At 38.7% G+C, this 27819-nt stretch overlaps 1 protein-coding gene across 1 annotated transcript; it reads right to left on the bottom strand.

The window, feature by feature from the left end:
* On the bottom strand, positions 1 to 27819 carry PALMD (palmdelphin). Its single transcript, XM_008947830.1, has 8 exons — positions 27523 to 27819; positions 22096 to 22176; positions 16434 to 16564; positions 7262 to 7376; positions 6437 to 6470; positions 6238 to 6348; positions 4427 to 5509; positions 1 to 138 (listed from the first exon to the last, which is right to left on the bottom strand). The coding sequence occupies exons 1-8, from the start codon at positions 27565 to 27567 to the stop codon at positions 95 to 97; spliced, it is 1644 nt and encodes a 547-aa protein (XP_008946078.1). The 5' UTR covers positions 27568 to 27819; the 3' UTR covers positions 1 to 94.

The following is a 27819-nucleotide window of genomic DNA, read 5'->3' as shown; positions in this document are numbered from 1 at the left end:
AGACATTATGATCCAGAAAAGGTGTGTTGAAGAAAGTCTTCTTAGCTTTATTCTGCTTTGAGTGGTAAATTTTACTTCCATGTCATTATAGCTGTTAAATCACCTTTTTCCCCAGCTTTGCCATTCTCATCCTCAGAGCTGAAAAAAGAAAACAAAGCCATTGCATTTTAAGACTAACTTTCTATTTTTGGTGCTAAATCTCCATATTTAGAAAAATGAAGAATACACCTACCTCCGGTGGTTAATCCAGCAGAATAAGCATGGTTTTAGTGTTACAGAAAGAAATCGGTAGAAGGCATTAGTTCTGGTAATTTTGCAATAAAGCCAGCATGTTAAGAAATTACTCCATTATCACTGTTTGAAAATTAACACAGCCCTTTTCTAACTGTTTTTTTTCGGTTAGCTTCACTAATGTGCTCCAGACAGATGGTATTGTCCTTGACTAGATGCTGACAGATTAAAAGGATGCGTGAATAATTAAACTCTTTGTTTAAACTAAACTCCTCAGTGGGAGCTGTAACTATTTGGAAGCGGTTTTCCTTTTGTGTTAATGTTCACCAAAAACTTCTGTCTCTTCCTGGTGTAGTGAGTCAGAGTGGGAGTTAGTCATATTCCTGATTTAAGTCTGACAGAGTAACTTAGTGTCTGTATAAACAGCAGTATGGCTATTGTCTGTAACTGGCTATAATGTGGGTGAGTTTGAAAGTGGCAGTGCAGGGCAGATGATTAAATGTTAAAGTTATTTTTAGAACAGCAATATAATGCTGTTGTTTGATATGTAGGAGCCTCCCTCTACCACGTAGTTGATCTGAGAATGCAGTGGCAATAATCTCCAGGCCTCTGCACTGTTAGTTTGAAGAGTTGCCCAAAATAGCAGGTCTCGTTCCTTCATCCTGCATATATCTCTGTGCTGGGAGACACGGGGTCAAAGCAGCTGTTTACTTGAGCTATGCATGTCAGCAAAATGTCCAGCTCCAGTCATGTTTTGAACGCTGAAGTTGCTGTGAATCATAGAAGCACCTCAGTGCAACTTTCTATCACAGTGCCACTGATGTTAAGCTTAACTCTTATCAAGACCCCATGTACTGTTTGCAGACTGAGGAATTCTGAAGGATTCACGTCCTGGTTGTGGTTGGAGAGAACAGTCAGACTGATGCTTCACTTACAGCCAATGGTCTGGTTTTGTCTTGCTCTGTGTTACAGAAACTGATGGCATGCTTGAATCTCCCTATTAAAAAGGGGTTTTGTGTTACTTTCTTTCATGCAACAGAGGCTAAGTCTCCATAGTGGTTTTTGAAGGATGCACAGCTTCTAGTGTTAAGGAAAAAAATTAGCTCCTCTAAACCTGTCAAAAGCCTTGGACCTTCATGTACCAGGAGAGCCTGTTCCACATTGTCAGTAGATTTTACTCCCCATTCAGCTTCAGTTTTTCCTTCCTTTATTCATTCCACTATGTCTAGCCTTTTTCCTCCCACAAGGACTCTTTCATTTCCCTGATGAGTACTGAGTCTTCAAAACATTAGTACTCTAATTCATTTGGCTGAAATTTAAAGAAGAAAATAAGCGCTAATAATGCAAACTCCTGGTGACCTCATTACAGCATTGTCATCCTCCTCTCTGTTTTTTCTGAGGGTACGTACTTGGAGATATTGGCCCCCCACCAAGCTTGTGGGGGAAGGAAAATTGCACCTGCATGGAAAGAAGTATGTCCTACCTTTCTCTCAGTTCAGGGGCATGCTGAAAGCTCATTAAGCTGGTATTTTTCTATATGGATTAGCACATGGAATGATTTCTCTGCCTCCTAGCTGTCCTTGGCCACCACTAACTTTTTTAGTAACTTGCTCTGAAGGTTCATTTCTTTCCAAAAGCAAGATTGTTATGTAAGGGGCCACTGCCATTGTATGTCCTGCGCTTCATTGCTTTCCAGTCTTTCAGAATCCTCAGTGCCTGTCTAATGGTCAAATGCTGCAATTGCGTACCAAAGTTTTGATTGCAGGGAAGTTTTTTTTTCTTATACAATTTCTTGTTTTAGTAATGAATTATAAGGCACCAAACCTAATTTCATCTTCCCTCTTTTCACTGGTGATACTTAGGGTGAACCTGTAAGGCTGGGCATTGGTGGCTGCTTTGAAAACAATTTATTTTCCTAAGAAACAGCTCTGTATAATACATTATTGTAGAGTTAGGAGGCTTTCCTGGTTTTGTTTCCTTTTTAGAGGTCGCAGAAGGATTACAGGACTGCTTGGGAAAATTTGAGTCACTTCCTGGCTTTTTCTACTGATCAAAATGTCCCAGGGAGTGGCAATAAATAGGTGGAGAGAGAGAGAGCAATCTGGCTTAATGCCAGATTTTACTGGGCCCTTCAGATATTTGCTTGGAGGTAGTGCTGGTTGTTGGGGTGTATTTCTGAAGCAGTTGCCAAGCTGTTCTTGACTTAATTTGGACCGTTTCAGTGTTGTGGGTTTTGGTGTGGTGTGGGTGTGTGGTGTTTGTTGTTTTTTTTTTGTTGTTGGTTTTTTTTTGGTTTTTTTTTTTTTTTTTTTTTTTTTTTTTTTTTTTTTTTTTTTTTGTTTTAATTGGCCATTTTCTCCATGGTGGAATACTTGTAAGTAGATGGGTAAGATCAAATAGAGATTCTCAAATGTTTTTGCCAGACTTGAACTTATCCCCCTTCCCTGGAAGTCAGTGTTTGTTTTCTTCTAATCTCAAAAGAAAGAACCTGGGTTGTTTGGAGTGCATCTATGAGTAGCAGGGAAAAATGAAGACGTTTCAGAAGCTTCTTTCAGGACATAAAAATAAGCAAAGATTGTTACAGATAGAGGTGTTCAGCTAACACCCCATGGCCTCTGTATGGCCCCCTTGAATCATACTGACAGCTCATAGTTACTTCCTGGAAACATCTTTTCTAGATTCAGGAGCTCTGATGCAGCAGGCTGTAGGATGCATTAACTGTTTCAGTAGCAACCAGCTTGTGGTTTGGTAGATGAGTGTCATTGTATGCCTACACATGTGATGGGGGAACTAAGGGACTATCCTCAAAATATAACGGGCTGGAGCAGTTGCTGGAGTGATATATTTGATATACTTCTGCTTTCAGTTGCTGCCCTGAGTCACTGGCAGGAGCCTTTGGCCCTGGAGGATGTGGGGAAGTGCACAGACAGCAGGACTGGTGCTTGAGAGAAGCAAAGGTCCTCTCAAGTGATAGAAAAAGAGCAGTGGCCTCATTGATCGGAAAGGCTGGGAAGCACTGCTGGAATGCTTCAGGCTGTTGTGTGTGTTTGGCTGCACAAGGTTGATACCCCTGTGTAGTGAACACATCAGTTATTGAACAGCTCCCCCCAATCACTGCCTACTGATGCAAAAAATACTTGATCTAATGACTACCCTCTCTCCTGGCTCTACCTGTATTGTAAAAATATGCTGGGCTGCCAGTGTAGCTTTAGGCAGGGCCTAAATTTACACATTTGCTGCCAAATTGCAAAATTTTTCAGAATATACTCTAGAAGAGGAGCAGGGAGAAAATGTGGGATCAGGACCCTAATCTTCCTACAATTCAAGGGCAGTGTTCCTTCTTTGTAGTGGGATGTCTACTGTCTGAAGTCTGCTCTGTAAATATACTTAAATTCATTTTAATTGTATGTGGTAAAGTGCAACATAATAATAAAGAAGAGCTTTCTGTGTTTCTGGAATATCTGGCTATTGTTCTTTCAAACTCTTGTTATAAAACATTACAGTAAGAAATAGACACCTTGAGTAGTAATAAAATATTAAAAGTGTTAAAAAAACTATATGGACTATATGGTGTAAGTACACATAGTGATGAAAACTTTCATTGTCTTTCACAAGCTATGAAAATACCTAACTCAGGTTAACAAAAAAGTCAAAACTTGCATAAATGTTGTCAAGGCAAGGTTGGCGTTGCCAATTCCAGAAAAATACAAAGTAAAGCTGGCTATTAAACAGCCTCTCTGATTTAAGGAGCAGTTAGGATTACCTAGGAAGTAGTTAGAGTTCAGACAGGCACAAAAACATTCCAGTGAGGAGACTGTGTTAAGCAATGCTGTTAGTTACCTGGTAGAAATGAAAACTAATTCTGCTAATTGAGGTAGCGTTAATGGAACTTTTAATTGTCCCTTGAAAGAGAACCTCTTATAATCTTTGAAGGTTACAGAAATGGCTTTTATGAGATGGTTTATTTTTCTAAATTTTGACATGGTAACTAGTGCATTGCTAGAGATGAAATAATTGAACGGTACCAAAATGCAGCTTGGCATTTGTTAACAAAGAAGCAAAGAAATTATTAGTAATTGTGTGTTAGTCCATGAAGCAATCCAAACAGTAAAGTGGAACTGTTGCTAGGAGATAAGAGGAGTATCAGTTTGCTACATGAGCAAACAGCAGTGACACGATTTTCCTTTTCTGTTACCTGTTAGTGAGGGATCTTCAGTACCATCTCCAGATACCTGGCCGTGAAGAGGAGCGTGGTGTGCTGGTGAGCTTAGGTGCTCCTCTTGTTCTCGCAGGGAGATGGAATTTTTGTGGGGTACCTTGTTGAGGCTTGCACCCAGACTGCTCCCAAGGTTTGTCTGTGGGACTTCTGCGGTTTTCCTGCTCGGTGGCTGATAAACCTGACTATAGTGGCCGACTGGATGATATGCTGGTTTCTCAGATTTGCTGTCATCTTCATCATCATCAATGACAACTAATTCTGCACGAATAACCCCATCGTATCTTGACAACTTCTGGTCTGCTTCCGCATCATCATCAATGCGCTGATAGCCCATGAAAATCATCGTCACTGGTTCAGAATCATCCACGTAACATGGCACAGCTTGGACAACGCTGTACTGAACATCTTCCTCACCTTGGCGTGCAGGGGGTGTTTCATTAAGATGGCAGGGACTTGTCTCATTACATCTTTCTTTTGTATTCTGGTAAGGTTTTAATTCTTCGTGTGCATCTTTTCTTTCTTCTTGATGCTTCATCCTGTTCTCAGGATTAGAGTGAACTTGCTTCTCTGAATGGGAAAGTACTGGGGAGGGGGACTTTGGCTGTATTACCTTAGGAAGGTCGAGCCCGTTCTCTTTATGTTGCTGCATGAAGGGCTCTGCTTGCAAGGAGAATTCTGTCTGATGATTGCTAAATCCGTTCATCTCTCTTCTCTGAGTGTCTTCCAGTTTTGGTCCAGGGACTAATTTGTCTTTGTGCGGAGTAGCTGGCCTGCAAAATTTGTTTGCAAACACAGGCTCATGATACTCTGTAGGAGACTGGGAATTTTTTTCAGTTGCCTGCCGTAGCAGGTCCTCCACCTCAACAGGAGCAAGTTCATCCATCTCATTTTGTGTTGTGCTGCCATTTGAGGACACAGCATAGACTGACTTCCTGCCATCATCATAGACTTTAACTCCTGTCTCTTTAAACTCCTTTGAGGGAAGAGGTATTGTTGATAGCACTGTGTTTTCTCCTGTCTTCATGTCTTTTTCAACTTTAATTTCCATGGCAAACAATGCTGTTGAAAGAAACAAGTGTTTAAACTGGTAATGCAGCAGCTGCAAGAAACATAGTGGAGTTCTGACAGTGACAGAGAGTGACAATCAGAATTATCAAATACATGAAATTATCACATGCATAACCAATATATTGGTTTCTCATTTTGAATGTCCCCTTCTGTTCTGTCAAAACTTGAAGGAAAAAAAAATCTTTTTGATCTAATTCTGTGAGGAAAAATAAGCTGTGGACGAGCCAGTTTTCATTTTGTGATTGACTGACAAAGCCAGATTTAGCCTTGGCCCTGGTGGTGTGTTGTGCTACTGCAGCTGAAAGAGCTCCATGTGCTACAAGACTTGAGAGTCTTGAGCTCTTGGAAGGATTCTGAAGCTTTGTAGTAGCTGAAAAATATCCAGCCTACTGCTGGCTGCCCAGTAGTTTTAAGTGCAGGTAGAAAATGTGAAATATATGATACAAAGGGAGGAACTACTTAAAAGTTAGGCCAGGTAGAGAAATGAAGTGCTGTGAAGAAACGTCAATGTTGAAAGTGCTTGATCCTCATTCTTAATGCCATATGCCTTACTTTAGTGTCTATCCTCTTGGTTTTGGTGGCTCATATAACACAGCTTAAATGGGATCTTCATTATCTTGTGTCTGTACTGTTTATCCTTCCCTTAAAGTGTATTAGGTTCAATTTATAGTAAGTCTTTACAGACATCTGCACCCTTTGGGGTTGCTAACAAGCAGTACCTTTTCTATTTTCTTCATCACTGGTGGCAGTGTGTGCTGTACTTCTCAGTGCAGAAGGCCTGAAATGCTTGGGAAGGTCAGGTATGTTGGCATATATGTAGTCTGCTGCCTCTGAATAAAGAAGACACAAAACATTTAAGTACATTTTGATTGGCTTTGACAAGAACAGTTTAAAAACTATTTATTTGACCAAACATACCTTTTTCAACTCTTCCTTTTTCAGTCTTCACAGACTAGGAAAGAGAACCATGAACGATAAATGTGATTAGTCAGTTTTAGGATGTTAACTAGACAGTACTTTATATTCTCTGAGAGTCTTAACTTTTTGCGTGCACAGCTTCATGACAAAAGGCACTAAAAGTGGAAACTTTTCAGCTGAAGCGTGGCAAGGGAGAAACTGAAATTTTTCTGGTCATTTTTGGCAATATAATTTCAAGTCACACAGGGAACAACAGGACATTACAAATTGTTCATCAGTGACACAGCCTCACACTATGGCCAAAACTAGTTGGCTTCAAAGATTTTTCCAAAGCTTTCCAGAACTATTGTTTCATCACTTTTGAGACAGTTTAAGATTTTCAAATACCAAAATGACCTTTTGACAAAGACTAATGACTGATAATATTATCAGTCATATTTCAGTATAACCTCTCAGTCAGGCACTTGGGGAAAGGACTTGGTGCAATTCAGCTGGGCGCATCACCTGAAGAATGAAGGTCAGCCTCTGTTCCTGTTTGGTCTGTCTCAGGCTGAGATGCAAAGTTGCTGGTCCATTGCAGTGCTATTTTTTTGAGGTGTGTTATAGATGGGTCATGATAGGAATTGCTCCCCCACCCTCATAAATATGCAAAGTGAGACACCTGAGCACTTGAGCAATGCAACGTCTTGACCCCTCTTGCATTTGAACTCTGGCCACTTTACAAAAAAGCTCATGACTACTCACAGAATCCATCTTGTTCACCTTTCTCTGGTTATTCTACTGAAAAAGTAATGAATTCCGCTTCTGGAATAATTTAGCACTAACCTTTATTATGTCTTCTGTTGTTTTCTCAACAGACTTAAGTTTCTTTAATATTGCTTCTTCCTTAGCTGAGACTTCCATTTCCTCTTTTTCCAGAGCCTCAATTTCCTTCTCCAGTCTGCAATCACAATTCAGCCACAACAATGCAATCACAACATTGCAGATATGATACACTGTGCATATGGATGTTAGTGCGGCTGGGTCTACTTACTCTGACAAATTTTGCTCTAATGAGATCAGCTTACAGTTTCACATGCATCAGGAAATACTGTGAAATAGCTTTCTCATTTAAAAAAAAAAATCACTGAAGCACCACCTGTCATAGATTGCTTCTGAGCTTACTTTGAAAATGGTGGATGAAATTAACTTATTTTTCAGGAGGGAATAAGTAAGGAATCTAGACCCCCACAGCATTTCCTCATCTCTAAGAAAATCTTCTCTCCTAGATTGTCTAAAGAATTGTTATTGCTTTGTTTTAATTAAGATGTAGGAAGCTAGTATACAGACACCAGGGTTATGACTTCATTTGTCCCTTAATCATATGTGTGTACTTGTACACATGATGAAAAGAAGAAAATTCTTTTGTTATAAGAAAGTTAGAATGTTCTTGTACCTGGTAGTAATTACAGGGCTAGAATGCATCACCTCATATGCTGTATTTTATTATATATATAGCCAAACTATTCAGGAGCATCCCCTGTAGAGGAAGGTTCTAGTCAGTATCTAACTTGAAGTTACCAGAAGAATCACCTATATCAGTGGAAATCAAATTACAAATATTTGAGGAGTAGAACTGGTATTACCTTTCTGATAAAATAATAATGGCATTTGCAGGTAACTTTTGTAGCTAAAACTGCTCTTAACTAATTTCCTATTATGAAAATTAATACAGCTAAAAATCATAATAGTGACATGCTTTGCCAGGCTACTTCTATGATATGATAACTTAAGAACTGTGTGGATTTTTAAAACTAAGCAACCTGTATAGTGAGAGGATGCTCAAGGGACTAAAGCCTGAAGCTTTGTTGTTTTCCAGCCTGTCTGGGGCTGAGAATTAACAATTTATGAACACCCAGGATGATGAAGGGGCTTTCTGAGGGGTGTGTGATATTGCTGATGTGGGGTAGGTGATGTTGTAGTGTTTGACAGACTAGGCCAGAACTTGTGTGGCTACAGAGCTAAAATACTAGTAAGTTTTAGCAGCTTCTCTTTGGGTCTGCGTACTAAGACTTTTACAAATGTGCATGTGTCCATAGTCGCTCATCAATGTTCTGTGTACTTAATTCTCTGGGAAAAGTGCTGAAATCTTGTTCCTGGAAAGCAGTCCTGTTCAGCAGAACAGCAGTCACGTAAAACACACTGGTTCAGTGCACCTAGGGCAAGCAACTGGGGGAAGGTTCATGCTTGCAGTGTTTGCTCAAGTAATATCCTCACCAATGGATTTCCAAGAGCAAACTAGGTAGTTCAGAGAGGTGTGATATATGTTGCATTAGGTGCTAATAGCAGTCACTTTCTAAGGCTGAATTAGGTGAGATTTCCTACACTAAGAAACAATTTTTAAAAGCCTGTTTATTAGAGGAGGAGCCTTGATTGTACCCAGGTCTAGTCAGTGAGAGCTTTGTTTTACAAAGACGAGCCTGTCTCTTATGAATACCAAATACACTAACTTTGCATATTCTCTAAGACAGCAGGATATTCAGCAATTGACTTATGTCTGTCAGATTTTAGCACTGCCGAAGAGAAGAATCTTGCCAGTTAAGACTTGGCTGATATGCTAACTATTTTCTTAACCCTCTATTGTTATTTAAAAGGCAGAGTAAAGTTCATCAGTGAAAATTTCTTTTGGGCTATTGACTTCTGCCATAGGCTTGTACATTATTTAGGAGGGGTCACAGCTCCCTTTACCTCCCATTTTTGTTAGATACTAAAACTGTTATGTGATCTCTTTCATGTTAAAGCTGAGTACAATGTTTAAGGCATCGTTTACTAAATAGTTTTTACTTTCTTAGCACTATGATGTCTGACAAAACACTTCTAGACAGAAAGGTCCAGGATAAAGCATCCAATCTCTATGTGAGAGAGGGAGAAAGCTATGCCCAGTTTAAGCACACCTCAATAAGGTAAAGTATTTCAGTCAAATTCTTTTCTCTGGTGACTAAGCAGTGATTTAAGCGAGTGTCCCATATCCTTTTTTTTCTCCCTCTTTCTAGTCAAGAGTGTTCCTTTCTACCTAAGCACAAGCTTGTTGGGTTTTAGATAGAAATTTGCCCTATTAGCCTAGTAGTTTGGAAGTCTCTTTTCCATGAATGTCTAGACTCAAGTCCAGGTTTAGCTCTGAACTAGGACTTGAACTGGTTTTTTTCATGCTGTAGGTGAGTGCCATATAGCTTCAGTCTCCTGGTTCATTTGCCTTTCCTTATTCAGAGGGGTTTTGGAAGAAAGTCTTGTAAAAAAACCCCAAACCCAAAACAAACAAACAATGAAAGCAAATTTCCAACCCTTCTACGTTTGAGTGCAATATGTCTTCCATCATTTTTGAATCCATGCCAGAAACTGATAACTGTAGTCTTAAGGCAACTGATATTATGAGTTGCTGAGATCAGTCAAAATAGTTACTACTAGATCTGAGCCGAAGTTAAAAATAGGGTAATGATGCTGTATAACCCTGATTGAAAAAGCTGTTTTATGTTTTGGCTTGTTCTTTAGCATGTACTAGGATCCACAATATTACACTGAAGTCAACATTAATACTAGAAACCTGTCATGTCCTTAAAGTAAGCAGATGAGAAAAGTTGAGTGCAGACTGGCAAAGAAACATTGTTTATCTCCCTCTGTGACTGCTTGAGGAATCTAAATTAACACCGTAGCTCTTACCCTGTTTAAATTCACATTTGTAGAGCTACAACAATAGAATACTACATGGACCTTCATCTGTTAGTGAGAAGATTTTCTTTTTTGAAATAAAGGTATCACAGACACAAGAACTGCGATGTGAAGAAAAATGTATTCAGGATGAAAGTAAAGGCTAAATAAAGAAAAAAAATATTAAAGCAAATAACACTTAGGACATCTTGCAGAGCTCAGGTCCATAGGACCCTGCTCAAGGTACTGATTATAGTGCTGAAATGTAAAAATTTTGAGGGGGTTGAATATTCTTGGAGAGCTATACAAGAATAGAAATATGGCACATGGTCATTGTATACTTCACTTCTTACAGAATAATATTTACTATATTGAAATACTGTGTTTTTACATGAGACTTGATTGCAATAGTATCATAATGCAAAAATCATTAAAAGCTCACAGAGGCATAATGAACTGAAGCATCATTAACTTTTACTACAGGTTTATTTCAGTCTGGATTCTTGACATACCTAGGCATAGGTAGAAGAGTAGAAAAGAAACTTTGAAAGTTATTTTAAAAAAAAAAAGTGGGGGGAGGGAAGAGAGAAAGAGAAATCACAACACCAAATAAAGCAAAGTTGGTGAACCCCATATAGTTATCTAGGAGATCAAGAGAAGTAGTATTTAAGTTTATATGTGCTCACACCCATACCAACACCCACTTTATATGGTAATTAAGAGGACTGATTCAGTGTTTAGTGAGGTTAGGGAAAAATTCTCATTCCTTTGTAATGGGAATCGCATCAAGACCATAAGTATCTCTTTTGCACTCCTACTTGCATGTAGAATTTTTATGGTTCATTTTCAGAGGATGTTGTGAGTGTGCATGCTGGGATTTGTTGAAAGGAAACTTTTTGAAGATGCAGTCTGTAGAGTTGTAAGAAATCAAAGTCCTTTTGATTTTGTAAAGTTGAAAAGTTAGGCCAGGATCTTTCCGATGTGTTTAAATCTTCAGAAACTGCTAAATCAATGACATCTTTATGAAGTTATATCACCATTTGTTTTGAAAGGATCTAGCAGCTACACTAGCAATTATAAGAAACTAACTTTTCATGGTGCTGCTGTATTTTGTAGACAAATGGAAGTATGATGTAGCTACTGTACTTAATTCTTGGGATATTTGTCCTCCTCTCCTCGAGTAGCGTTCATTATTTGCCAGGGGAAAATAGCTGGAATAGAGGTATGGATGAAAAAAGAAACCTTAGAAGCTGAGATACTAAACTGGAGGTTTCTCTGCCAATTTAGTAGCTGAATTAAGAAATTCTATAGAGTATTCTTACTGCTGCTGGCCACCAGCTGATCTGCTGGGGTTGGCACCACTACCACCCCTGAAGAAAAATGGCTTAAGAATGAAATGCAGATGGGAGCATACCATACTAGAGAATACTGGAAAAGGCAGTTTAACAAGTCCTCCTGTGTTTTGAGATGAGTCAAATGCTTTAGCACCTCTGGAGTCCATCTAGCTTTAGCCTGCCTTCATGTATGGTATTACAAACCATGGAATAGATCTTAGTTAATGGTCAAAACCCTTATGTTCTGTGCATTTAAGTATGTTGTTTAGCAACTAATTCCATCAAGAATGAGTGCTACTAGCTGAAGGTTAAATGAGAAAATGGGACTCCTAATTCTTCATTCAGCTTTTACGCTGAGCAAGGACATGCTCGCTTGGCTCACTGTAACTTCTAACATGTAAAGAGTGAATAGGACAGATAATGTAAATAGTATTTTTTTTTGTCTGGAACCAGGTCGTTCAGCAATTTGTCTGCAGGGTGCTTCAGGCCACTCAGCATTCACTGTTTTGTTGTTGATACAAAGAATGGAACTCTCCCTTTTATCAGAATATGCTCAAATCCAAGATGATTAGCAGACATACACTAGCTCTGTTCAGCACCCAAGTGAAGAATGTTTCCAAACAGAGGTCCCATTTAGGAGAATGATGGAAAGTCCCATGCCACTACTGCACACAATCTGCCTGCAACTGCAGCTGTCCTTTCTGCAGAAAGAAACAAATACTAAGGGTATTCAGAAAGTCTTTACAGTGACTGAGATGTTTTTAACCCATGCAGAACAATCATCAGAGTGGACAGAATCTATCTGAAGCAAACGGAGTTTAATAATTAGATGTCCAGAAGAAGGAATTTTACTTGTCTTCTCAATAATATATCTACTACTGCATGACGTCTGTCCACATGATCAGTTTAGCAATCTTTGATTTACAGGGCAGGGTAAATGTATGACTTTGCATATGTGTAGTCAAGCAAGCTTTTGTTAGCTTGGCTGGTATCTAGGGCAGAGCAAAAGCACTGTGCCAGCACTGTATGGTGCCTATTTTGTGCTTAGTGGACTCTGTATTGATGGGTTTCAGTATTGCTGCAGTCTGGTTGGAAGCTGGGCTGGGTATGTTTAACCAAAATGTAGTGATATCTGGAAGGCAGCATGGGTATTTCTCTAGAGGCTTTTTCTAGACAACAATTGAGGAGTTGTAGAAAGTATAATTTATAGCAAAAGATGCTTGATATGGATAAACCTGCTTAAATTCCTAGTTGAGAGGGAAGTTCCTACATGGCTCCAGGTAGGTTTTTCTGCTTCCATTCTCCCTCTGTAAAATCAAACGTCCTTGTCCGAGTTCTCTGTGTATTGTGAAGATAAAAGCAGTCAAAGACTTGAGGGTGTATAGATTGGTTATGAGAGTAAGTATATCAGTAATGAAAACTTTTTTTTTTATATCTAGGCCCTACAAACCTTTGAACAATCTTCCAAACTTTAGCAATGGTGAATTAAGTCCTCTTAACTCAGAGTGGCTCAGGCATGTAATTAGGGGCATTTCTGCAATGATCTTCATTTCCAGGGTGCATTATACCCATGAAGTTGTTATAACAGGGAAGGCAGTGTGCCATTTTGTTATACTTTCTTTGCCAGTTAATCTCTTCATTTTATGCTTGTATACTTTGTCTGATTCATTTCACCACAAAAAAATCTGAACTGTTTCGGATGTATGTCAAGAAGTAGGAAACATCTTAAGGAGGAAGTAGTTTGGTGGAGCATCCCAGGAGAAGGTTACAGGCAGGAAAAGTTTGTTGGTAACACTGGTATTAACAACAGATGTCTGGAAATACTTAGTGCACTGTGGTAAAACAAATTGCCAGAGCAGCATATATAAAAATAAAAGAACCACCATTCACAGGGTTTTTTTTCTTTGTTAAGCAAACGTAGTAAAAAAAAAAAATAGCTTTCTATCCTTGGAAAAAGAATATTTGTAATAAGAGGAAACAGGCCAGCAACTACAATCAAATGTTTATTGCTTTTTTTTTTTTCCACTATAGTGATTACACTTGTGATGAAAATGAAACGAAATAAGTTAAAATTGTTGATTTATGGTCAGAATATCAGCTAGTTAGATACACAAACAGTACTTAGGCTTGTAATTAACTCAGTCTGGAACTATGTAGCAAAAGAATTAATTCCTAATAAATTTCTCTTAAATGCAGGCATGTAAATAGCAACTATTGGAAAAAACAAGCAGCAAAAATACCAAATGACAAACCCAACTGAAAAACACCACAAAACAAATAAAAATCATCCATGCATCCCACCTGCAAGGGAAAGGAATTCTAAATTTTTTTTTTTTTTTTTTTTGTATATGCTGAACATATATGCTATGTCTCTGCCAAAATTTCAGCAGCAAGGTAACAGGCACCTTTCTATAGCTGTGCTGCTCCAGGCTCAGGCATACATCAAGTGCAGGAGCTGAGGAACCTCTGCCTTGTTTGGTATAATGTGTGTACACTTTTGCTCATGTGATGCGGGACTAAACATGGAGCCTTCCCATTCACAGTGCATCTGCATCTAATCCTTGTAGTTATCAAAAGGTGGAGATAGGCTGAGATGTTACTGCAGGAGTCATGCTGTGATTTCAGAAAGCAATCAGAGGCAAATGATAGTTTTGGCACTTTGATTTTTCCTTTCTTACAGCACAACTGTATTTAGAAATCATCCTTTCAATGCCTGTGGGCATCATTTAAGAGACCTGGAAGCTTCTGATTCAGATAAGCTTTAACATTTATAACCATTTGTCAACTTTTGGATCCCACCTAGAATTAAAGCAGAGGAAATATTCCTTCATGATGCTATTTACCTATGTAAACTTAGAGGAGCTTTTCAGGTTTGAAGCTCCACTTAGATTCCTGTTTTAGTATTTGCAATAGTGATCAATTCTTGTCATGCTAAAAAAAAAAATTACTAAATGATTATGGCAATAGTCAGAGAAGTAAATGTGTGTTCAGTTTGAGTCCCTGAGGAAAAAAAAATAAATCAAGGCCCCTGAGCTGAAAACAAATTCAGGTCAATAATTATAAAAATGGCATCAAAAGACTCTACAACTATAGTTACAAACACAGGATTCTGTGATACATGGAAATAACATTTTGTGTGTGAATAATTAACGCCATTTGCTGAAATCTCTGAACTAGCATTGCAGTAAGGCTTTGAAGTCCTAATCCTGCATTTCGAGTCTTCCCAGGGATGGGACAGAAGGGACCTGCTGCCAGCGTTGCTGTGAGTTAGCTCAGTTACAATGATTCTGGTGCAGAGAACCCTGAAGATGGGAAGTGACAGACTGGATTGAGATGCTGGAGATATAGTACACTTCTTGCTAGAGTATTTCTCTGTTTTGAAGGCAGTTTATGTCAGGAGTTCAGCAGCTTTCCTTTTGAGGGACATATATGTTCTCAGACATTGTGATAGTATTGCTTGTTCTTTACTTGGGTATTGGCAACAGTGTAGGCATAGGTTACATCAGGAGAATAAAAGAATGCTTTCCCCATTGTAGCTACATACCAAATCCAGTTCTTGACTTGGTTCTGAGACTTAAAAGAAATAAGTAGTTTTAAAAATCTTCCATCATCAGATTTCTTAGGGCATTAAGGAGACTGCAGCTAAACCTCCAACTCTTACTCAGTCAGTGGGACTTTGAAAATCTAGTCTATCCTCCCAGTGCTTGGAGAAGAGCTGAACTTTCAGTGGGCTGGCGGGGAGCTGCTTGCTCAGAGCAACTTCCCTGTTGCTCCTGAGCCAGTCCTCCCCGACACGGCTCTCCTGGTTAGCACACTGTTGTAGGGACCCCTCTTGCATGTCTTCGTAATCGCAACCTGCTGGGACGTTTTTAGAGCACCCTGTCTACATCCTAGCACTGCAACAAAGAATTCTTCAGAGGTGTGTGAAAAGCTGCTCCATTGAGAAGAGTGCTTTCAAGGAAGAAATTGGTGTAATTATAGGACAAACTAGCACTAGGCTGCTGCCTGTCAGCCAGGAGAATTATCGTTTGTGTCAGAGATGGAGTAAGGAGGAAAGTGGGTGGGAGATAACCGGAGGAAGGAATCTTGGTGACAACTTTACCAAAAGGGTGTGTGTAGGAGGACAGGGGAGGAAGAGAATAGTATGGAGGAAGATGTTATTGCGCTAAAATAGAAGCAGCAGCCTCAAAAAAGAATGATGAAATTTTTCAGATTCTAGAGAAACAGGAACACTTAAATCTTTTCTGGGGGTCCAAATGGGTAGTACCAGTCAGTATGCCTGGACCAAGCGAAGGAGCTAATTTTGTACAGAGCCCTGTGTTTGGGAACAGCTAACTGCATCTATTAAGGACCTCAAAATATGTCCATAGTAAATAAAGGCATCACATGTGAGGATGTTAGCCATCTGTGGTTGGGAGGCACCAGGCATTGAGATTTGTAGGAAAATTTCTAATAAAAAGTAGAAAAAAGCCTTTGCTGTAACAGGCTTCTGGGAATAAATTGAGGACAAAAGTGTGTGGAAGATAAGTGAAAATATGGCAAGTGATGCTAATAGGTCTAGGCAGCTTGTACTACTCTGAAGTGCTGTGCTATGGTAGATGTTGGATATTAAAGACTGTGCAGAACCTATGAAGAATATTAAAACTATTTACTGTTATTTTGAAATTATCTAACAGCAAAACCTATATTCTGTGGCTTACATCTATTGAATATAGCATGAAAGGGATATCTGGAATTAGAGAAACAAATACACTGCAAGATATTTACTGTGCAGTTTGACAAAATTCACAGTATGGAAGATTGCACTGTGCATTTTCTAATTCTAGCTGACTAGAAAATATAAAGGAGATTGCTTTACTCTGTGTAGCAAACTGCATAAGTTTAGCCTGTGCTGATGTTTTACCTTTTACAAAACAAGGTAGGACCTATTAAGAAGGGACCCTTTTAACCCAGAATGAAGGGCAGGGGTACTACCCTACCTGAAAATGTCTTGTTCCAGCTCACGAGTCCTTTGTTGGTCCTCCAGATTCTGCTTCTGCATTTCTTCTTGCTCTTTTGGAGTGAGAGAACTAAAGCCATCCAAGAGCCACTTTTCTCGCAAGGCCTTTTTCTGATGAGGGGAAAAAACATAGACAAGTAAGTGTACTTTAGAGGTTAGGCTATTAAATCACTTATTGTATTTGTCTTGTTGCCATAGGCACATTCTTGTGCTGTATCTAGCATAAGTCACGCTGACAGCAGAGAATGGTACCGCAAAATAAATTTGTGTTTTGAGATTGACTTAAAACTAAAGTCTTTAAGAAAGATGTCCCATTTTGTTAGTCTATCCAATAAATATAGAGGATGTCAGTTGCTGCCAGATCAATATTTGTAACTGGATCCAGTGCTGTGTTTGTCCTTAATAAGGCAAAGAGTGGTATCAAAGTGTGCATGTTACAGACTCGTGGAAAAGGCTCCAGTCAGAAGAGTTATAGTTTCATTTCAATAGCCCTGATTTCTGGTGTCATGGCATTGTGTAGATTCTGGCAGGGGATACAAAAGGTGAAAAGCGTCTGTAAATAAGTTTGTATTGAGGGGGAGGAGATATCTATGAGGGAGTTTAGTGATGTAACATTGTCTCTGGAGTTTACCAGGAACTTGGGTAGTTCTGGTTGTGAACTTGCATTTTGTCTGGTGAGGATATGTGTGGTGAGAGAGGGACTGGAAAGGTGGAGCATGGGTTGCTAATGTCTGGTTAGTGATTCAGCAGATCTGCTACATACTTAGAAATACTGTTGTAGAGGTAGTCGAGGGCTTATATATTTAAGTCCTGACCTGTTTATTGCCTGTGAAGTTATTTCTGTGCAGTACTGGCTTATAAGTGGGTGTACTGCATGTGTACAGGTAAGTGGATCTCTCAGCTGTGTTTTCAAATTTTGAAAAATATGACTGTATGTTCTGTTTGCTTCCTACAGCTGCTTTACAATATGAAATGTGGCATCTGGAAGTCATCAGAGCTCTCTAAAATATTTGTGGTGTAAAAAAAAAAAAAAAAATCGTGGGGATAAGCTCATATTTTCAGGCTAGAGGTTGTAAACTATGCAGATGTTTTGCACTCTTTTTTTATTCCTTTCAGTTTAACTCCGGAATATAAATCCAGTTACTGCCTCAGGGAAGAAGTGGGAGTTATGGCATCTTAGAACAACTCTTTTAACAGGGGGGAAAAAAACCCCACATGTAAGGTTGCTAATGAACTGTGAATTTTCCATTTGTATTTTAGGTTCCTTGTGCTGTCTGATTCCCCTGGTAGTTTTTTTGGTATTTTTTTTCCCCCTATATAATTTTGATAATTGTGGGACCTGGGTGAAGATAAAATTGGATTTTGACTACTGCTGCTTTGAGGCAGAGCTTTGCCCAGCACTGTTGAGAAGGCTGCATTCACCTCAGAGCTTGTTGTGGCTGTTGGAATTCCTGCATCCTACATGTTGAGTTATTTAAATTGTTGCTTCCTATACTTTTCTGTTCTCTGTGTACTTTTATGTGAGGCTAGTACTGAAGCCCAGCTCATGAAGGAGGATGCATGTAGGACCTCATCACAGTTAAATACAGTGTAATTTTCAACTTGCTTAATGCATGATACACATGATGGGACAGAAACTGTGGCTCAAACAGGCTTGTTGGGAATTCTGTGGCACTCCACAGGACTGTTTTTTTCCCCCCAGAACATAGGAGCAATGTTTACAGTTGCCTCAGCTCTGTGGGAAAGCATTTTCTCTCTCTCAACACTAGATCCTAGGAAATCTGTGAGAAACAGAGGCTCATCAAAACTCACATCCTGAGCCTTGACACTGGCTGTAGGATCACTAGGCAGCACTTCCTGGCAGTTGTGTCTTAGGCCCAAATGAAATAAATGCAGATTGTAATATAACGGTTTTACCTGATCTGGTAGAAGAGTGTAGTCACATGTTGGCACAGCTGTTACTGACCACAAAACACTGATTTCTCAAGTTGGAAGGAGCACAATTATTAATTCCCTTTCAGTCAAGCTGTTTAGATTTTAATGATAAATAAGGCTCCTGGAAAAGTAGGGTTTTAATCTTGTCTGGAACTGAATTAATCTAGTATTGCTATCTCCAAAATTAAATCTATAATTCCTTGTAAGAATTACAGCAAGGCTGCTGCTGTAGACCTCAGAAACTGATAACACCCATTGAACTCAACAAAAGCTTGGATAGGGTTAGGCTTAAGAAAACCTAAATGCAGGCATAACACGATAGTCTTTTTTTTAATTAGTCTTTTTTTTTTGTCTTTTCCTAGAATAATTTGTTGTTACTTACAACTAAATGCCATGCAATCTTTTTGATTTCATCAGCCAGTTTTGAGAGAATGACACATGGCGTGGTTAGAAACGGCTTTTGAACAACAGACAGTTCCAGCGCTGTTCCAAGCCAGTGCAGGAGCAGCCTGCAGCTTTCCGAAGAACAGCTTTGGGGTGGTCAGGTTCTTTCTGCTCTCTGGCATTTCCTTTAAAGCATCTCTAGCCCAGTACTAGGCTGTCCATGTGTGACAGCACTTATGTGAAAGCATTTTCATTTTGCATTAGGCTTGGTATGTTAAGGAAAAGGGATCCTTATACAGTGTGATGTGATAAGACCCTGGGAATGGGCACAGTGCTGGGAAGGAGTAACTTTGTTTTGATAGATCATGGTCACATCAGGAGTACCATGACAACACTCTGCAAATTCTGTGAATGACGTCCTATGTGTGCACCAGGTATAACTGTACTGCCATCCTTAACAAGGCTGGACTAACACTGAAAGATTCATCTTGAAAGGCAGGAGTGTTTTGAGTTTGAGGGTCTTGCTCTCCCAGTGGTAAGGCAGTTCACCTTATGGCATCTTGAGGGAGGCATAAATAATTTTCACAGTTTTCACAGAGGATGTATTTCGACACTCTTAACTCTTGGAATAAGCAGGTGTGTGACCAGCACAAGGTATCACTAATGGAGTTCAGGCATGTCAAAAGACAAAAACTTAATGAGCTAAACAAGAAAATCTCATAGAAAGTATATGCAAATTGGTGCTAACTATGCTTTTCAAGCACCTCTCTCTGGTCCTTTCTCTTATTGCTCAATGAGAAGGATTCCAGGTAGGAGGAAGACCTTGTTGCTGGTGCGTCTGGGATTGCATGAGAATGAAACTTCCCTTGTACTCCAACTAGGAGCCCCATTCCCCCTTGTAGTTCCATGAAGTGTTATTCAAACAGGTGTCTGTATTTGCCTGCATGTCCTCTGCTTCTTCTGGTAGATGTGCACATGTAGGGAATAAATATTCCATCTCCACTATGTATATCCTTCTCCTACAAGATAGCTAAGACCTGTTATGATAACTTATCTGTCCCTTTCTAGTAAGGAGTTAGCTTGGGGACAAAAACCAAGGTCGTTGGGAAGCTGGAACAGAGAATTCTATTTATAAAAACGAAATTTAATAAAAACAAACCAAAACTACAAAAGAGAACAACAACCTTTTAATAAACCTATTGCTAAGGGTTATAAATAGGAATGAAGGACAAAACGAGGAACAGGATAGTGATATCCAGCTAACAGGAACATTTCTGTGACAGTGAGATTTCCTAACCTGCAATAGTTTCCTAAGGGACAGGTGCAAGTTATGTTGAGTAGGTCACAGAGCTCTAGATTTCACCATGCACAACTGGTAGGAGTGTAAATGAGTGAAATCAACTTGACTTGCTAGGGAAATGAGCCCTTAGTAAAAGTTACTGAGGTGCCTATAAACACTTTAGAAGTCTAAATCTGTTTTTAAGCCATTTCTGCACTAGATTCTTGTGGTGTTTGACTCTGTTGAAATACCTGAATTAGAAGCATGAATGTTTAAGGATGGAGGCTTCTTAGGGCATCAAACAGAGGATGCTCATATAGTAATGTTGCATCAGATATTAGGTGCCTGTCTTAGTGCACAGCTGGAAAAAGCAGTTGCCATTTTGAGTAGTAATGGTATGTTATACACTAGATGTATTTTTGAATGTATGCTTGATCCCTCCTTGCCAAGTGAATAATCTCCTCTACAGATCCTTGATCTGGATCTGTAGGTCTGTATGCAATATGATTCATTTTAATCTTAGAACTGTATGATATCTGTATGGTTTTTCATAAAACAAGCACACAGATTACATCCTCTCTCCTATTCCAAAGGAAGAGCATTTCAGTAGTATTCTTCCATGAGTGTTTTACTTTCTGTAAAATTCCATAAAATGCCTTCAGAACAAGTGCAAGATAGGTGTTTGTTTACTTGACTTTTTAACTCTGGTGTACCAATTGATGTTAGCTGAAGGTGGGTACTAAATCTGTAAGGAAACTGCTGTAGGACTCTGCTTGCACACAGCAGTCATGAGGATTAGCTGGTTGTCTGGAATAGATCAGTTTATCCTTCTTAAAAGAAGGGCAAAAGGGTCATTCTGAATTCATAGGCGTGGAAACTTGAAGCAAATTGCAGCACTCCATGTAACTACGTACTCAGATTTAGGAAGACAGTCATGTGTTTGCTGCTCCTTAGTTACAGGACTTGGAAAAGATATTCCCCTCTCTTCTAGACAAGACATGACACAATTGGTCAAGCCTGTCCTTATTGGAAGGTCTCTACCTTCCAATAAAAATGAAGCATGAGTGACTTTTGCATTTCCCAGTCAGCTAATTTATCATAACTTCTTTTTTTTTTTTTTTTTTTTTGGCTTGACACAAAAGAAGAGAGTGGATGAAATCCAGGATCAGGTGTCTATTTTGAAGAGGAGTCTATTTAAAATATGCTTCTCTCACATTTGCTCAAGGAGACACAACACACTGCTGGTACTGGATTCAGCACATGTTTCTTGAAACTGTTTATCCATTTACGTAACTAAAACGGTATGTAAAGTACCAAGGCTCGAAGCATAGATATTTATCTCATCTTCCTAAATTAGATGTGCTGCCAAATGACAATAGACATTTAAAGGATGATGGTGTGGTGTAGAAATCACTGCAGTTTCAAGTGTATACAGAGGTGGATGTTTTGGTTTGTTGGTAATATGGATTTTGTAATCCTGAGTTGACTAGGCTATAATTCAGGGCAGCGTTGATACTAAAAAACCAAAAAAACCCCAAACAAACAAAAAACCAAACCAAAACAAAAAAACAAACTCCAAAGAAGCTACATTATTTTACTGAAGAGCTATTAAACAATCTGACAAAAGGATATATAGGCAAATAAAAATAGGCTGCTTTTTTTTTTCCAGAAGAAAGTGCCATTGGCTCTTAGGATTGTACAGCACCCTGTACTAAGTGAGGTTGTTGTAGTGGAATTAAGGAGTGAACACACCCCGTCTGAAATATGAGGCTTAATTTTCAGCTGTGAGTTATTCCTGGTTATGATCTCATTTTATGCCATGAAAGTGATCAAATAACATTAGCTCCTGAGTGTAATTTTTCTCCAAGGGTAATGCTTATGAAAGTCAAATGGACTCCTGGCAAGACTCCAAAAAGCTGTGAGAATTTGACAGTAAAAGCATGGGTTAAATGCATAAAGATTTGCATTCCAAAATCCAAACCCTTTATTCATGCTGAATGAATTGAGGCTATCTTTAGTTACATAAATCCAACACTTTACTTACCTTTAAGTGTTGGTGTTTCATTTTTTCCTCTTCTACTTTTAGACGTTTCTGTGTAATTTCTTCTTGCAGTTTTCTTTTGTCCTACAAATTAAGACAACAATAAAACTTTGTTTAGAGAAATTATTTGTTGCTAAGCAATTGTTTGTGTTGTTCAGTAGAGTGAAATCAATCCATACAAATAAAGTTTTATTTCAAAGCTTATATAGCACTCAAGCAGTTTGTAATTCTTATCAGCAGCAGCTCATGTGTCCTATGCAGGTATGGTTTCCATTACTCTTTCTGAATTACATTTAAATGTGTGCATGATCCAAATTAAAAATAATTTACTGGGGAAGAGTGAGGAGAACAGGAAGAAATATCATTTGAGCACAATTGTATATGCAAAATGAGGTTAGAAATGGGTCCTAACCAAAATTCCTAAGGCAGTCCACACATTTAGGAGAGGAAAGTCTGCATGGTCTACACTGAACAGCTGTGATACATCATCAAATTAAATGGGCTCTCGTTGAATCCAGCACTGAGTTTATGCATCTAGTGGTTAATAGCTGAAGTAAAGAGGAATACACAAAGACTGAGAAATTTATTTCATTAGTCAAATAGTGGTGAGGATGAACACAAATGTGATATGCTTCATGTATGTTGTTTTTACCTCTCAAAAAAAGTTTTGTGCAGAAACTGTTTTCATGGCTGCTGAACTTCAGAAGGAAAAGCCTCTAGGATTACTGATCTATCATAGTGCCACCTTCACTCTTTTTGCTACAGATTATAGAAAAAGGGAAATGGGTGAACGGTCTCTGAACGCCGGCAACACGTGAGCTTCTTGTGCCTTTGGATGGCTGTTGTCACACAGAGTATCCTTTTGGCTCCTCTATATGAGGCCAAACACTGATTTAGTACTTTGTCTTCAGCAGCCAGTAGTGAAGAAATCATGCCAAAAGAAAATAACTTTTACAAGCTGTATGAATAAGCTGTTTTCTGTTATCCTAAATGCTATGAAATCCTGTTACTGGACATGGAAAGTTTTGCACTTGTTTCCTGGTATGTTTTAGGGAAGTAAATGAAGTCATCTGTTGTCCTGTACAGAAGTGTCTATTGACTGAAGGCTAGGCTGCTTTTTTGTTGTTGTTGTTGTTGTTGGTTTTTTTTTTTTTTTTTTTTTTGTTTTTGTTTTTGTTTTTTTCCCCTCTTTTTTTTCTTTATTTTTAAATGAGTCTGTTTTCAGATGTGTGGTTTAGGAAGGGCCTAAGTTCTCCACAAGCATAGGAAGAGACTCCGACCTTTTAGCCCACCTGAGGAACCAGCTGTGCGTAAGGAGAGTAGAAAGCCAGTGAGCACTGATCCCTAGGATCTGGAAACAGGAAAAGCCACAGTGTGCTTGGCTGAATCACTTCATGGTTACTGGAAATCAGAAATCAGCAGTGGGGCCACAGGCTATAGAGACACTATTGAAGGATAGGAAGTAGAAGAAACCACCTAGCTCTGGGGAGATTGCGGTCAGGGCTACAGGCTGGATGAGCAGAGCTGGTGCTGTGCTGGGGTGTAGTAGGTGAATGAGTGTCAGGGATCCCTCTTGCAGTCTGTAAGGTGCAATAGCCATCTATAAACACTCTCTGTCCCTTACAGTTTTTCCCTGATGGGGTTAGTCTGCTTCTTTAATACACCAGTCAGAGCGGGTAGGGATCTTGCCTCAAGATACATTCTACCTTCATCTCTGTAGTGGTTCTGAGTTCTACCAATGCTCTTTAGTACAGTTAATAAAGCTACTCCTTTAGGATTTTTAAAATATGTAACTTTCCTGCAACATTCCTTTATAGAGACTTTAACCAAGAGCTGCTATGCTGGATTTTACTCAGCTAGTCCTGACTTTGGAGACATATGGCCTATGACCTTGACACCTTTCTTTAACTGGGAAATATTCCTGATCTTAATGTATGAATGGCCCTTAGAAAACACATCATTAGGTGAACAAAGTGTGACAAGAGCTTATGTTTACATATTGTTACAATTCTTAAGGAAATGGCTTTTTCTTTAATGTTCTGCAAATGGCTTTTTCTTTAATGTTCTTTAAACTTAATTCTCTGGCTAAGATTCTTAGCCAGAGAATGAAGTTTTACTTCATTTATACTCTTAAAAAAAAAATTATAAGTCAAATATTCTTTTTGTACCAGTGAGGATGTGTACTCAGAAATTGATCAGTCTGAAATAAGAAGTGGTACACAAAAATAATGTGCAGAAAATTCAGAATGTAAAGGCAAAAACCCATATTTTAAATTAACTTTGTAATAAGGAACCTATTCAGTAATGAAACCTTTGCCTGTTTCTTTTACTAGAGGTCTACATTTCTTTTACACCCAGTATTTTTTTTTCTTTTAAAGTTTTCTACTTGTATCCTGCAGTATCTAGCATGTTTTAATTTCACTGGTAGTAAACATCCATTATACAATTCTCCAGATTAAATAGTTTGAGATAGATTGTCTTTTATAGATCTAGTCCAAGAAAGCTGAAGGTCTAATGCCAGAAGGTAAATTCAAGGAAGATGTATGAGGAACCTTGTATTGCCAGAATAACTTTTAGAACCTGTTAGGACACTTCCTACAGTGTATTCTGCTCTGCTTTGGCTGCAAATCATGTCTTGCTGTACAAAGCTTTGATTATACATCAAATGGAATAAATGTTTATTACTATATAGCTAAGGGATCCATATTTCTACTAAACTTCATACTCTGCTGCTGTAGGTAATCAGGTTGTTGGCAAAAGTCCTCTAATCCTCTCTTACTGTGTCCTTGTTAATGTGGGCAAGGTTTGCTTTTTGTGAAAGAGCACTTTCATCCCTTCCTCTCTGTTGTACATCAATGCAAGGTGAGATTTGAGCCTTGGTCCTAATTTTCACTCCTAGTGAAGGACATGGGAATCTTTCCTGACTTCTGAGCATGAAAAAGAATTTGATCTGCCTGAAATAAAGGGAAATGCATCTACAGCACACACCTAGCAGTGTCTTGACAGGTATCTTGTGTGCCAAGTCCATTAGAGTGTGTCAGTGTTCCACAGTAGTGCCAAGTCTGGTCTGCTTGGTCCCATGGCAGATGCCACGTACTGTCAAGGCAGTGGAGCAGCTAATGTTTTAGCTGATGTTGTTTAGTTTTCATATAATTTTCCAGAGGTAATGCTTGGCCATTGAAGGCTCTTATCTGGACATATAGGCACTTTAGTCTGATGGCATGAGACTGCAAAAATGTCATAATTCAAATCTTTAATCACAGTTCTAATCTTCTATCATTTTTGTTTTCCTATAGAATGGAGGATTTGTTGTTTTGTCTCATTTGTCAGAGCAAACATTAATGGTTTTGTATTTTAAGATATGACAGTCTCACTAACAAAGTGGATGCATTTGATTTTTTTAGTTTTTATATTCTATATACACCAGCAGCAGGTGGAAGCTACATAAGAGAAAATGAGTTCATTTTCAGAGCTGTGGGACCGTCCAAATCTTAAAATACCACTAATAATAGGGTTTTCCTTTTTGCTTTGTTACATAGGGAAGATACGAAGAAGAATTTGAACCCCCCTTGGTGGCTGTGAGAGCGCCAGATGCTGTAAAGAAGCCAGGCATTTAACAACAGAAACCAATCAGGTTTTAGTGCAAGGGTAGCTGTGCACTGCTCTGAGTACCCCTTGCTATCCTGTTAGATCCTTTACAACCTACATCTCACAGCTAACACTTTAAATTCCCAGGTATGTTGCTTGGGACAAACCTTCCCAGAGCCACTAACTCACAACTGTAATTGCAACGTGTTGTTTTTTTAGACAACTTATACTGCAGAGTCTTAAACCAGATAACTTCACTTTATATAGGCTCTTTCATTTCTGCAGTGCATTATAACAAATAGACTGTATCAATTAAATGTTCTCAAATGATGAAAGCAAAGACCATGTAGTTTCTCTGTGCAGCAACTGTAGTAAATGAAGTCGTGGCCAGAACCCAAATGACTTATTTCCTGTAATGCAAGACACTGGAAGCTGTCACAATTTCTTAAAAACAAACCCTGAAACTTCTCCAGTGTTCATCTGGAGGCAAAGAGGCAGCCAGAGGATGCTGACCCTAGTATGTTCATAGGGGCCCTCATCAGGCAAGCGTGCTACCCCATTCCTTCTGCTAGTTCCAGAAAGTATAAAACATTGCAAGGCCTGGACTTCTCTGGAGTGCCAAAACATTTCTTATCCTTTGAGCCCACACACTAGTGACAAAGTTCAGGTTATGAGTCTGGTTCAAAGACCACTACAGTTAAGCAAACATACACTAAACCCTCTAAAACATTTCAAATTACCTGATTGTGGGCTTGAGTTGGTTCTCAAGTAACTATGATAAATGGGCCCGTTGGCTTTTCATCAAGTATCATAATTAAAACCCAACCAAATTAACTCCCAAACTATTCAACTCCTGCAGATTTGCAGTTACAGCTTCTCACAATTATTCTGGTTCCAGTAAGGTATTTTTTAACTCACCCCCTATTTATTCAGCAAGTAGTGTTTTTTCCACAACTAATCTATGATGTTAAGAGTATGAAAAATACCTTTGTTCCCTTTATTTGTTTTTAAACATTGCTTGTGATGATGAATGATCCTTCTGCAGTTTTACTTTCATCCCAAAGGGCCAAATTTTTCTTTCAGTTAGTTCTTTTGTAACTTTTGATTAGGTTTCAGTGGAGATCAAATCAGAGAAGAATTTGCATTCAGCCATTTTTGTTGTATCAGATTATATTCCTTTAAACAATAGCTCAGTAGTTCCTTTAAAACAATAAATATTTTGAATCAGATTCCCTGTAGAAGAGAAACTGAAAATGTTTTCTCATGTCTTTATCATAAACTTCAAGTCATTTTTTTTCTCTGAAAACAGACAGGTAGGAATTTGCTTTATCAAAGCTTGTCCTTTTTTACTGTTCAGGGAGCAATATTTATGATAGATCATCAAAAATTCATAAATTTGTATTTAATTCCACAGTACAAAATGAAAAATATTTCATCTCAGTTTTGCTGTGAAATGGGGAAAATGGATTGTTCTGGAGTTCTCTAGCTGCCTTTTGACCTGCTGTCCTTCAGGCAAACATTCAGTTGCAATGATAATAATATGTATTTTAGACTGTCCAGTAGTGATTTGCAGACATACTTTCACAGCTTTCAATTTGATTTGAAAGTGCAATACAACCCATAATGAAGTTGGTACAGGTAACTTTGCTCTCTTAAAGCAGTAGCTTAGAAATTAGAATTAAAAAAAAATAGAAAATTCCATCTGCTTGAAACTGTTTTTTCTGTCCTGGAATAAATCATTATTCAGAAAACACAAAAAATAGCTCATTAACACAATACTATTTTTAAGCTTTTTTTTTCTTTTTTTTTTTTTAATAGCGAGTTATAACTATAGGCACTTACTGTTATGGCCTGGAATCTTTCCTTCAGCAATTCGGCTTCCTCCATTCTAAAAATCAAAAACAGACAAGTAGTGAAGGAAAACAGAACGAGACCATACGCAAAAATCCTCCTGGTGGGACTACAAAAAAAGCTGAGGTGGTTTGATCCAATTCCAGAGCAGAGAGAAGGCAGAATTTTTGACTTCTCAGGAGAGTCCCTGAACAGATGAGCAGATCAGTCCAGACAGACACATGTAATGAGGGTGCGTAGAAGAGGCAGACGTGGAGAGTGCTGGCATGAGTTGACTGACAAGTTGGA

This window comes from Merops nubicus, unplaced genomic scaffold (assembly GCF_000691845.1).
Source record: "Merops nubicus isolate BGI_N331 unplaced genomic scaffold, ASM69184v1 scaffold15589, whole genome shotgun sequence".
Classification (NCBI taxonomy): Eukaryota; Metazoa; Chordata; class Aves; order Coraciiformes; family Meropidae; genus Merops; species Merops nubicus.
This window is presented reverse-complemented; position numbering and strand designations above follow the sequence as displayed.